At 25.6% G+C, this 13088-nt stretch overlaps 1 protein-coding gene across 1 annotated transcript; it reads right to left on the bottom strand.

Moving 5' to 3' along the window:
* Positions 1–2067: 2067 nt before the first annotated feature.
* Positions 2068–12547, bottom strand: LOC145841197 (beta-2-glycoprotein 1-like). Its single transcript, XM_082948565.1, has 5 exons — positions 12544–12547; positions 3881–4015; positions 3477–3650; positions 2388–2580; positions 2068–2146 (listed from the first exon to the last, which is right to left on the bottom strand). The coding sequence occupies exons 1-5, from the start codon at positions 12545–12547 to the stop codon at positions 2068–2070; spliced, it is 585 nt and encodes a 194-aa protein (XP_082804691.1).
* Between the last annotated feature and the right edge of the window lie 541 nt (positions 12548–13088).

The raw sequence follows: 13088 nt of genomic DNA, 5'->3' as shown, positions 1-13088 counted from the left end.
ATTTAAATGAAGTTTAAATCTTATATTTTATAGTAAACAGTTTCAATCTTTTAAAAGTTTTGAAAGAACTCTTTTAAAAGACCTAACATCTGCGAAAGAATAAACAGTCAGAAACGCTAGAATAATACTGAACTAACATACTTTGTTTGAACAGAGCTTGATTAGTCATTAAACTCAAAAATACTTCTAAGCTATCAAAAAAGTAATAAGTGTAAGCTGTAATTAGAGTATCAATTTAAATATGTTTCTAATCACCGAATTTTTAAACAAAATACTTTTGGAAATCTTTATTAAAAAAATTTTTAAATATAAAACTGGTTGACGTTTTTTAATTATTAAAGTTTATGAATATTGTGGATAACTTAACTAACTTTTATTTTGTCGTTATTTTTACCTTGTAAGGTGAAAGTTGGCCTAATATGGTTTTACGCTACTAAAAAAGATCTTGTACGTTTTTATTTACATACGTAACAACTAAGTAACTTCTTTATTCGTTGTAAGATAAAACAACAACATTTTAGGTTTTCTTCTGTAAACTTTTAAAATGAAGGTTTTAACTGTTTTAATAATTTATAAGACCAGAAGGTAACTGCATTTTTTTTTAATTAATAATCTTACCAAATGCCCACGTTTGCTTACAGCAAGAATTCCAAGCTCCTTCTAAATACCGCCCACTGACGGATATTTAAAATTGAAATTCTTTTTAGTTAAATACCTATTTAGTTTATCGCTAATACTAGTAATCACTCCAAGGGGGCGATAACACATACTTAAAGAAACCCCTGTTTACAAAGTTTAGCTATACAATATTAGGAAAAAAAAACAGTAGTAATAAACTCTCCTTTTTATTTTCTTATTAATGTTTATTGTTATTTTTTAATAATTGAACGGTTTGAAACACAACGACAAATAAGTGTATTATCTATTAGAAAATAAGATATTTAAGATAAAATATCGTTAAAATTTATTAGCAGAAAAGAATTTAACATTCAGTATAAGTTGTGCTTTTTAGAAAGTGTGTACTTTAATTACAAATTTCTAAAGTAAGATTAAAGTAAAGAAGTTTTCCCCTTTGCACTCACTTTCAGCCAACTTTAACAGTTATTGATAGGTCAGGAAGTCCTAGTCTAGTTATCTTCGAAAAAATCTTACTTAGATTTCCATAAGTCACTAATGTTATGGAGTAACTTATAATTCCCTATAAGAAAAAATATACATTAGTTATAAGAAGTTTTTCCGCTAAAGCTAATAATTTTGCAGAGTTTTTGACCTAACTTAGATAAGTGTTTACAATTTTGTAGCATTTTATTTTAAGTTTTTTACAAATAATTTTTTGTATAGTTATAGCTCATTTCAAGAAAAAAATCACAACTCTCAAAATGTAGCTAAAAAAAATTAAGATAATATTTTTAGAGAAAATTTAAAGTAAAATAAAAAATGAATTATATATTTGAAAAACTAGTAGTTTATAAAAATTTTATAATACTAAACTTTCACAAGACATTACAAAACTTACTTTTTCACACAAACGTTTTACAATAAAATTTTCTAATTTCATACCTTTTTATAAAAGTGTACTCCTTATGAAATTAAATTATAAGAACGTATTTAGGTTTATACTAAAGCGTATAATAAATGGTGTTTTCTAAAGCTATTTTTTATAGTTATATTATACATTCACAGAAATGTAAAATAATTCAATTCTAAAACAGCAAAATATTTTTACTTAAAAATACTGTAAGTATATCTGAGATAGTTGCTTTTAAGCAGTATTGTAATACTTAAAACAATACTATTATATTATACTATAACAAAAATAAAAACAACGTTATACTTATTTAAACCCTTAAAATACTGAAAGCCTGCTATAAAAATGTCCTATGAATTTTATGTGGGTACTACTCTTTTAAAATCATTTTATTTTCTTCTTTTTTTTTTGTTATCTGTGCTTTAACGCATCAATTTATCATCAATTTTTTAAGAAACTTCGTTTTCGTTTTAGCACAAATTCTAAATACTTTATCTCGAAAATGATAGTTTATTAAAAAGAAAAACGCAGAAAAGTATCTAAAATAAGTTTGGAACACATTTCGGAATCGCAGACCATTTGCCATCAGATTGACATTTAATTACTTGAGGTCCGACTCTGTTAAAATAAAATTTTTACAATTATTAAAGTTTAATAGTTAACATATTACACATTATTTACTATTTAAAAGTTTGAGAAACTTGAAGGCCTATCAAAATACTTTGAAACAAAATTTCTATTACAATTTAAAAAGTTAGTTAAAACAGTGGCACAAGGCATATTTAAATATTCCATGCAATGCACACAAAACTGTTATATTACTCAGCTTAAAACTAAACATTCAAATAATAACTGCAACCTTTTAAACCCTCTTTCACAGAACAAGTTAAGTTTATCCTTGTAGCGGAAGGGAATCTGCCCGTGAATTATTGGCTCGTACGGGGTCTCAAGACTTATGAACCCCAGGTTTTCGATGTCGCTGGGTTCACCGCTGCATCTTATTGGTTTGCATTCGGGTAACTCTCCTACCCACTCTCCGCTTTCGCCACAAACTGTTTACAGATGTTGTTTATTTTGTTAACACAAGAGTTGCAAGAATGATTTGCAATAAAAAAAGAATAAAACTAGTTTCTATGTTAAAGATATAAAGTTCTTGGTTTCAGTATGTTTTGTTTCGCAGTTTGTAGAAAAACTATATTTTTATGTACTAGTAAAAAGACTATCAAGACTTTTTTATGAACGTTAACATTCCAAGCTTCATTTCTGAGGTGTAAGATACAAATTTAACAAATAATAAATAGTAATTAAGTTACTTCCTTTGTTTAATGGTAATTATATAAAAATATAAGAGATTTTAAAAGTTTCATGTTTGTTTGTTTTGTTGTTAACTTTGGTCTACTTGTAAAACGTGATAAAAAACAGCGACTATTTATATAAAATGTTTTCTAAAAGAATATTTTTCAGTTAAAGTAAGTTTCTTTATTTTAAATTATCATACAAAGGCTAAGTAAAGAAGAAAATATATATATAGGAAAGTTTTTCTTTGTTTGAAAACAAATTTGTTATACTTCATTTTTAACTAACCTAAAACTTAAAACAAATGCTTTACTACGAATTATCGATTTCTGGTTTACTATTTTAATCTAAAAAACACTACTATTTTTACTTATTCTAAGGCATGTAGTGATAAAGTTACTTTTATAAACTTTTTTAAAGTTTAAAGTAACATACAAAATTTATATAAGCTGTTAGAAAAAAAAAAACTGTTTACAATAATTTCAAAAAACAGATTAAAAGTTAATTAAAGTTGAAATTGTTTTTCTTATTTTCTTACCCCTATGCATATTAAAAACTTAAGAGCATTTCATCTATCTTTGACACTTGTAACCTTTAAACTCTTTTCTCAACATTAATCTTAGCAATAGAACATCTAATTTTTCTAACTAACCAACAGTGTTTGTTCCACCTCTAATTTCATACCCACTAAGACAAGAGTAAGTAGCAACACTACCAACTTTGTTCTCAACTAAGTTCCGAAGATTCGCAGTTGCATGTTCTGGTATAACTGGCATACCCTTGTACTTTATCTCTTCACATGTTGGCGTGGGATTCGACCATTTACCTTAATAAAGAGTAGAGTTTTATTTAAGTTATCAATTTCATCGATAATTCAGTGTATTTGAATATTTTAGTTGAAAAACTAGAATTTTTTAAAACAGTTTAATTTTTTGAATTGTTTAAACATAATGTTTATGTACATATTTATACACATCATATTCTAAATAATAATTATTTAGCATTCTGACTAAGTGATTGTTCAAAACTTGTTCAAAAGAATTTACTAAAACCAACCATATTTCAGACAAACGGCTCCGCTTTCACCATTCAACTTGAATCCTTTTTCGCAAGAATATTTCATAACACCTCCCTGTTTAAAGCTCTGACCTTCTATTGTTCCATCCACTATGTAACCAGGTGAAGGACAATCTTTAAAAATTAAATATTAACTTGAAATCGCTTATAACATTTACATTGTTTTTTGAACAAAAAAACGCTTAAAATGTTTGGCCTAAGGGCCTGGTATACGATAAACCTTTCGGTTATCGAGTTTTACACCACTTTCTATTTTACCGGGAATTAAACCCGGATCGTTTGATTTGAAAGCTGAACCTTGGCACGCGGCCTCCGTAGAATTTTTTTTTCTAAATAAAAACAAATAAAAACAAATTATTTAAAAGAGAAAATTTTATTTTCACTTTTATAAACTTGCTTATTCTCAGAGCTTTTTTGAGGTTAGTATATGCTTTTATTAAATTTGTAATTTTTGTAGACAACTTTATTTTTCTATGTTTTTATTCCAAACTGTGTATTTAACCATAAAGTTCGTTTATAGTTACTACTCACATAAAAATTATACATAATTATACATGTTTTTTTTTTCTAATGTGTGTTAATACTTTATAGACTCCGTAGATCTGTCCTTAAATTTATTTGAAAGCATTGAAACGTCGTTAGTCGGAATAAAGTTTTGACACAAAAACATCTGTGGTATGTATTCCGATAAGCTTAGCTTATCAGGATCTCCAGGATTTAACGTCTTTTAACGTTATATCTTATATATAAAAACACAAATCTTAGTTCATTAAACGTTCACCTTTTAACAGTTTTCTACAGCTTTCTTTCCTTTGAATTCTCCTGCATTTTTTACTTATAAAGTCAACTACAAAACAGGCATGCAGTCTGTTTCTGAATCTTTTTTTGTTGGTTCCTTTTAAGTCTTTTACTGTGCATTGTTTCTTTTGTCTAGCACTAACTAAATTCAAAAGAACCATCACAAGAATAATATTCAATAAATAAAATTTCACTCGCATTTTTGTATAATGATAAAATTATGTCTGTAGTAAAAAAAACTAACTTTAAGTGTATAACCAAAGTTTGATACGAAATTATTATCTTACTTTGCTTTGTGCAAGCTTATAAGCATTTCATAAACTTATGGACTTATGAAATTTATTAAAAACTTACTTAAAAATATGTATAGTTATATCAAAACTGAGCTTTTTTTAATCAAATAACAGTCGTGTAAAACGCTGACTTCTTTCTAGCTTAGTAGAAATAGTAACCTGGTTAGTAAGTTTATTATACTAACAGTAATTATAATAAATACAGTTTTATACAAATGTTATATAGCACAGCACAACTTTATAAAGTGGTTCAACTGATTGAGTACATTAAAAGCACGTGAAAGTTTAATAAAACATTGTACATAGCACTAAAAATTAGATAAACTGGATAATGATAATAAGAAATAAATGATTAAGTGTTTCGAGTTTTTAATTTTGTAAAAGCAATTAAGTAATTTAATAAACTTTATTTAATTAGTACTACTGTATGATAATTACTTAAAAGTACGCTTTGTTTAAATTATAATCTTTTTAGATTAAAGGAAGTGTATTGCTCAAAAAGTTGTATGTAATTAAAAAACAATGCAGTATAAACTTTCATTTTTATCAAGGCCTTTCAACCTTAAAATTACCTGATGCCTAAATAATGTTAATTTTTAAGACTTTTTATAATAGTTAAAAAACTTTTGAAATACAGGCTTTAAAAATTTTTAAACCAATTAAAACAACAAATTACCTTACAACTAGAATTTCTCTCAGAGGGCTTTTGACCTAATCATACTAGTAAATTATTTTTGAAATTATTGATGAAAACAAAATAAAACGTAGCATATATATTATAAGTTTGTCTTATCAAAAAAAAGTGGTTGCTTAGTAATAGAACAACTTTTTATTTCACAATTTTTTTTTTAGTTTCAATTTCATAAGAATCTATAATACTATCAACCTTTTGAAAGTATTGAACTTTAAGTTTTAAATCGTATTAACTTAATTAAACTAACATAACAGTACTATAAGGAACAGCACAATAATATATCTAAGGTTCAAACAGTTTCTTCAATAGTTTTGGACAGTTTAAAAAACATATTTCTTAGAAAACTTTTTTTAAATTAAATTTATTTGGTTGAAAAAAAACTAACAAAAATTATAACAACTTATAATATTGATGGACAAAAAACGTTAGGAAAAAAAGTTGTAATATTTATTAAGAAATATTTCACCCTTCAATATACTTCCTAGTTTATGCACTATTCTAACAAAAACTCATTGTTTATATGCTTAAAAATGACTTATTGCTAAAACTAATCTTATAAATGATTTTATCAATATTTTTTTTTTTTTTAAACTGTACTTTTTCACTACAGTTTTTTTATTAACTTTTGTAAAACAACCAGATAAAAGAAAAATCAACTCAAAGTTGTGGCTTGCTCCATAAAAAGCAGCCCAGTTGTAAAATACTCAATTTGCAAAACCTAAGAAGCGATCGAAAATCATAATAACAAATTATTTAGAAATTTAAAAGTTAATGGAGTAATTTAAGTTATCCGATTCAAATACTTAAAGTAGTTTGTAAGTTTTACTCTTTATATAATGTAATAAATTTTGTTACAAAAAACATATAAAAGATAGATTAAATGAGTCTATGTTCACAAAACTTAAACATCTTCAAACTTTTAAAGCACAATTGTAAAATGAATTTGAACTACTTCGATAAGGAATTTTAAGTAATAACTTAAAATAGTTATTTTTTGTATATATTAAAGTAAAAAAGTGTACAAAAGTGTTTTAATGTTAGAATATGTTTTGTTTTGCAAATAAAAAAATTAATAATTTAAATTTTTGCAGCAAAAAATAGCTTAATAGATTAACTTTGAAAGTAAACTTTTAACAGTTATTTTATTAAAGTTAGTATAAAGTTATAATTTTGTAAACTTAACTGGTAGTTACAGATAATGTACGCATCAACGTTAGGTAAACAGCACAAAAATGTTTGGGATCTAAAGGAAGATACTTTAATGCAATTTATGTAGCATTTTATTGAACGAATGAAGTTATTCGCAAATAAAACAGTTTTTGAACTTATTTTAATTAATATTTGTTTGAAATTTAATAAATACTTTAAATCCCATACTATTTTCTAATTAATAATAGAATATGTAATTTAAGCTTAATCTAAGACTAAATTTAGTTGCCTAGTTTTACTTTTTATAAACAAAAACTGAACTGACATTTTTTACTTATATAAGTCTATGTTTACGATCTTTTAAGTTAAAGAATTATATAATAAACATTTATAAATGATGCAAAAGTTTACAATTAAGTTTTTTAACATTTTTATCAATAAAAAAATAGAGCTTTTGAACGAAGTAAAATATCTTATTTTAGCAAGTTAATTTGAATTATAGAATATCAATTAAATAAAAATAAAAAAATTACTTTTAAATCTGTCGCTTATGTAACTTTTTTAAAGGAAACTGGGTTACACTGTATCAGGGTTTCCTAAGAATGTTTATAACACCCTTTTTAGGTATTTAAAAAAGCGATACCTTCCTTTAATAAAATAAAAAACTTCTCTTAAATACGCTTAACACCTTTAGAATTTTTTTTAAGTTTAAAGTACTTTTGTTTTAAACAAAAATACTGATAAGAATATTTTTTAAAAACTTAAGGTCTCTGGTTAAAAAAATACTTAAACTAAAGTTTAATAAATTTTTTACTTACTAATAGATTTGATAAAGAAAAAAAGTAGATCAATATGTTTGAAGTTAAATATAATTTTCTAGAAAATTGACTTTAACTATAAATTTAACTCGAATTTTTTATTTTATAAAAGGTTTCTTAAATCATGTTCTTCAAACCAGAGTCGTCAGAATGCCAGTGTTGCTGTGTTAGCTGACTACTGAGCACTACAAAAACTTTGTCTTAATCTTAAATGTCAAGCTAATGTTTTTTTCAATAGTTGTGAAACTGTTTAATTTACAAATGGTATCTTGCTTTAAACTACTTAGCAAATGTAAATAATAATTTTGTTTGGAAATAATGTAATTCCTGTACCTTTATGCCTACGTATTTCTTATACCTATAAGTTTGTTTTCATTAAAGGTACAACATATACAGTTATGAAATATACACAAAGTTTTTAATCGTACTAGAATATCATGCAATTTTCATTTATTTTGAGTTTACCGGGCCCCATGAAACTTGAAAAAAAGGGTACGTTGACTGACAAATATGAAAATTTATACACAGTTTTTGATTCTTAGAGTTGTACAAACGTCTAGTAAGATCCGAAACTGGAAGTGAAATTTCGGGTGTGTCTTAGAATTGTACAGCGACGCTTTAACACGGAGTTTGATTTTTGCATGCAGCTTTACCTACGCCCAATCAACATATTTTAGTTTATAAACTTAGTAATAGTTTAGATTATACTAAATAAAATGTTTATAACTGAACTCAATATAGTAATCGCAATACAGTGCTATTTAGTACGCATTTTGGGCACTTAAAAGTATGAGCTCAAAGCGAAAAATACTTGTCTGGTGTTTGCTAATAGACTAAAAAAAGGTCTACATTAGAAAATAAGATTAATCATATCAAAATACTATTTTTTATTTAATTTTTATAAGGAAAAATTTACTTATATAAAATTTAAATTTACTTTGTAAGAGGATATCAAATTGCAATTAATAACTGTTTAAATGTTATGGAAAGTTTTTAGCTAAAATCCTTGTTTATCCAAGCGTTTAAGAGAAAGCTCGCAAGGTCATGTGATATACTGATGCAAGTAAAGATAAGGAGAAAATAAAGAGCAGATAAGAAATTACTGATGAAATATTGAATAAAGTTAAGAACATATAAACCTGCCACATAGAGTGGTCAGGGCATTCTAGCCACAGCCTGCGGCAGTAAAAATGTTAATCAAGAATAGACATTTATTTTGTTTGATTGTTTTGTGTAAAGTATTAACTTAACATTTTTTTTCTCATACTTTTTTCTAGTTTTAGTTTCAAGCAGTTAATTCTTATTTTAATTTAAACATTTTCAAAGTATAATTACTGTTAGATTTAATTCTTGTGAAAAAGTTTTAACCACATTTAGAGTACTTTCTAAGTTTCAAGTTCTTTATATATTTGTTAGTGTTTGCAATTGTTTTTACTACAATATGCTCTTTCATGTCACTTATAGTTTATATAAAGTAGCCCTATGTATTGTTTAATATCAGCATCTAGCATAACCGTAAAAGTTTAATATATAAATAATCTACACCTATGGGTTACAATTGGCGTCATCAGGTAAATAATTACTTTTCAGGTAAGAGTTAAATAAGACCAAGACAAATTTTACCCAATTAAAGTTTACTAGTGTATAAGCTTTAATTTTAAGGTAGTATTCATCACATGTTTATTATATTTTGTCTTTTTTTACTATTCAGTGCAATTTATTTAACAGTAGAGGAGAAAATTACAATAAAGCATGAATTTAATTTTTCAGAAACTGGACTTACATTTACTATCTGCCCTGTTAAAAGCCTTTTAGGTTTAACCATAACTATAAAAACATAGGGGCTTGAAAATAACATCAGGCAATAATGGGGCATATTGGTAAACATGCCACAGTAAAATAAAAAGGTAAATCACAAAGGGTATTGACTCAGTTTAAGTATTCAAGTCACACAAGTAGATGACAATTAAACCAAAAAGGTACAAAGACACAATATAAGTCCTTAAGCCACAGAAAGTAAGTGACAAAGTTTATGTAAAATAAATTACAAAAGATTTGCCCCAGTTTTAGATCACAAAGTCAAAACAGATCTGACAAAATTACTCAAAAAAGTCAAAGAGGGACTGGAAAATTTAAAGTCCACAAAGTCAAAATTAAAACTGTAAAATTTAGTCCAAAAAATCAAAATAGAACTGACAAAATTTAGTCCATAAATTCAAAGTAAATCTGACAAAATTTAGTCCAAAAAGTGAATAATATTAAATTCATGTAAGGCACTTAAATCTTAATAGAACAAGACAACAACTATAAGTAACTAAGACAGCAAAGACCAGTAACTTGCTATAATGTTTAGGAATTTATATCATAGGATTTTGCATAGGTATGACATTTGACTGACTTTTTTGTGTTTTTATTTTGTATCTGTTTTTCAATTTCTCCAATTTAAAAATTTATAATTTATAAAGTGACACATGTTTAATATTACTTAAAAGTTAAAGTGAATTGTTAAAGCTTGGTAAATACATCTTTTTTTTTTGGATTATTAGTAATGGAAAACTGTTTAGAGCAAATAGCCTTTTGTAAAAAAAAATGTTTAATTATTTTTTTTCTGGCCTTTTTTTTTAAATCTTAATAGTAATTTTGAGACAAATAACTTTTTTGAAATGATGCATTTTTTTCTAGTTTATGAAGGAAGGTTAGTGTTTGTTTTCATAAAAAATGCAGAGGAGATGCAGAGTGAATATTTTATTTAAAAAGTGAAAGATGAGAGAGTGTAACAGTTTGAGTTCAAGGCGAAAAATACTTGTCTGGTGTTTGCTGATAGGCTAAAAAAAGTTCTACATTAGAAAATAAGATTAATCATATCAAAGTATATTTTTTATTTAATTTTTATTAGGAAAAATTTTTATAGAAATTTAAGTTTACTTTGTAAGAGGATATCAAAATGTACTTAATAACTGTTCAAACTTATGAAAAATTTTTAGCTAAAATCCTTGTCCATCCAAGCGTTTAAGAGAAAGCTCGCAAGGTCAAGTGTTTTACTGATGCAAGTTAAGATAAGGAGAAAATAAAGAGCAGATAAGAAATTCCTGATGTTATATAGAATAGAGTTAAGAACATTGTTATATAAACCAGCCATAAAGGTGGTCGGAGCATTCTAGCCACAGCCTGCTGCAGTAAACATGTTTAGGGTTGCTACTCGGTCAGGAAAAGTCAGGAAATCAGGAAAAGTCAGAAAATTTTTTTTAAATGACAAAAGTCAGGGTAAGTCTTTTGAAAAATGGGGGGTTTTGAAAAAAAGTCAGGAAAAGTCAGGAAATTTGATAAAATTAAAAAAAAAGTCAGATTTTTCAGTTTAAATTTACAAAATTCTTTGTTTTCCAAAGCCTTCAAATGGTAAAAATTAATTAAAAGTCTTTTAAAGTAAGAAAAAAATTCCAAAGTTTTCCTAGAAATTTACAAAAATATTTTATTTTCAATGTTTTCACCTAGTATAAATTAGTAAAACATAATTTATAAAACTGCAAAAATTTTCTATTAACATATTGAACAAGTACACTACTTGAACAAGTAGATTTTGTAAGCTTTTTAGTATTGATGATCTGTAGCAAGAACACTTCCATAGTGAAACTGTGATGTATACACAAAAGTTTATCTAGCATAATTTTAGAATCAAAATGTTTTTGTTTAAATAATTGAGTTCTTTATAACTAAGCAGCTAGTTTAGTATTTTATGTAACAAGTTAATGTGTATACTTTACATCTTTATAATTTTTTTAAAGCTGTTTAAATTTATAAATTAAGTTATAAGAGAGGTATATGCTAAGATTAAGTTTACTTATTATTTGTATTTTTTGTAAAGTAACTAGGTTTTTAAAGTAAATAAGAGTATATTATTTGTTACAAATTTTTACTAAATGATAAGAGGAAATATTTTATACAACAGATATATAGCTTACTTTTTCAAATCTGTTTTTCATAGTTACTTAAGTATATTATTTTTATATTGATTTTTAATTTAAGGATTTTATATTAAATAGTTTTGGTAGTACTTTATTAAACTAAGTGAACAATTTATATAAGTATAACTGATTTAGAAAATGCTAGTAAAAAGTCAGGAAAAAGTCAGGAAAAGTCAGGAAATTTTTCTCAGCTTGATCAGTGGCAACCATGCATATTCAAGGGTAGACATTTATATTGTTTGATTGTTTTGTGTAAAGTTTTTATTTAACATTGTTTTCTTCTCATATTTTTTTATAGTTTTAGTTTTAAACAGTTAGTTATCATTCTAATTGAAACATTCTCAAAGTATAATTACTGTTAGATTTAATTCTTGTGTAAAATTTTTGACCTCATTTAGAGTAATTTTTAAATTTGATGTTCTTTATTTATTTGTTAGTGTTTGCAACTTTAATACAACATGTCCTTTTATTGTCATGCTAGTTTTATATATACCTTAACATTTACCATTAGAATCCAGGTTAGTGAGCACATCATATTTGTAATCGCTGACAACGTTTGCATGTAAAAATATTTACAGTGAGAATCGGACTTAAATATTACAAGTAAACTACAATACCTGAACAATATTTTTTTGACTTACACACCTGGAAAAAATTTTTATTGTTTAATTTTAAATTTGAGTTATTTTCATACTGAAGTTTGTTACTCTATTGACTTCTAAAACTATTAGTACGTTTTTAGCAAACTACTCTCACTAATATGTTAAGATCATAATTTTAAGTAAGCTTAGTTAAAAATATTAACAAAGACAGTAAAACGTATTAATTGGAGTTATATAATTTTGAAAATATTCAATGAATATTTAGTATTGTTTTTAAACAACTTATCCTTCTTTAGTGTACTAAAAAACAGTTTATTATGTCATACCCATAGTACTCTACTTCACAATGAGCTTGATGATCTTAATTACTTAATAAAAGAATAGTTGTACTAGGCATATGTATTAAAATTAGTATATAGTGTCAATATAACTAAGTTTTGTAGAAGCTAATTACTTTTAATGGTAATAAAGCTATGTCTCAATAAACTTGATAAACCTTGAATTATGTTATAAGTACTTAAGCTCTTAAACTGCTGTTTAACCTACTTAATACCTATAAAAATAAATATTTCTAATATAAAAATTCTTTTATATAAAAACTACTCTTTTAGATTTAAAAAAATATTTATATTTTGGAATAAAAATGCGAGTAAATTTTTGTTTGTTGAGTATTATACTTTTCTTCGTTCTGTTGAGTTCGGTCAGTGCTGTACGTGAGAAGCAATGCACTGCGAAAGACTTAATAGGAACCGACAAGCCGAGATTCAAAAAACAACTGCATTCTTGTGCCGCCCTTGGTTTTTTTACTACAGGATGCAGAAAAATTCAAAGGAGAGAAAACTGTAGAAAGTTAGAAGAAGATAAGCGTTTA

Source organism: Thalia democratica, chromosome 7 (assembly GCF_965202585.1).
Source record: "Thalia democratica chromosome 7, ktThaDemo2.hap1.1, whole genome shotgun sequence".
In the NCBI taxonomy this organism is placed as follows: domain Eukaryota; kingdom Metazoa; phylum Chordata; class Thaliacea; order Salpida; family Salpidae; genus Thalia; species Thalia democratica.
This window is presented reverse-complemented; position numbering and strand designations above follow the sequence as displayed.

Excerpts from the sequence above, each read along its gene's own strand:
- LOC145841197 (XM_082948565.1), bottom strand. Across the intron at positions 3,651-3,880 it reads AGCCGTTTGTCTGAAATATG|GTAAATGGTCGAATCCCACG; the intron begins GTTGGTTTTAGT and ends CTCTTTATTAAG. Across the intron at positions 2,147-2,387 it reads TGTGAAAGAGGGTTTAAAAG|AGTCGGACCTCAAGTAATTA; the intron begins GTTGCAGTTATT and ends TTATTTTAACAG.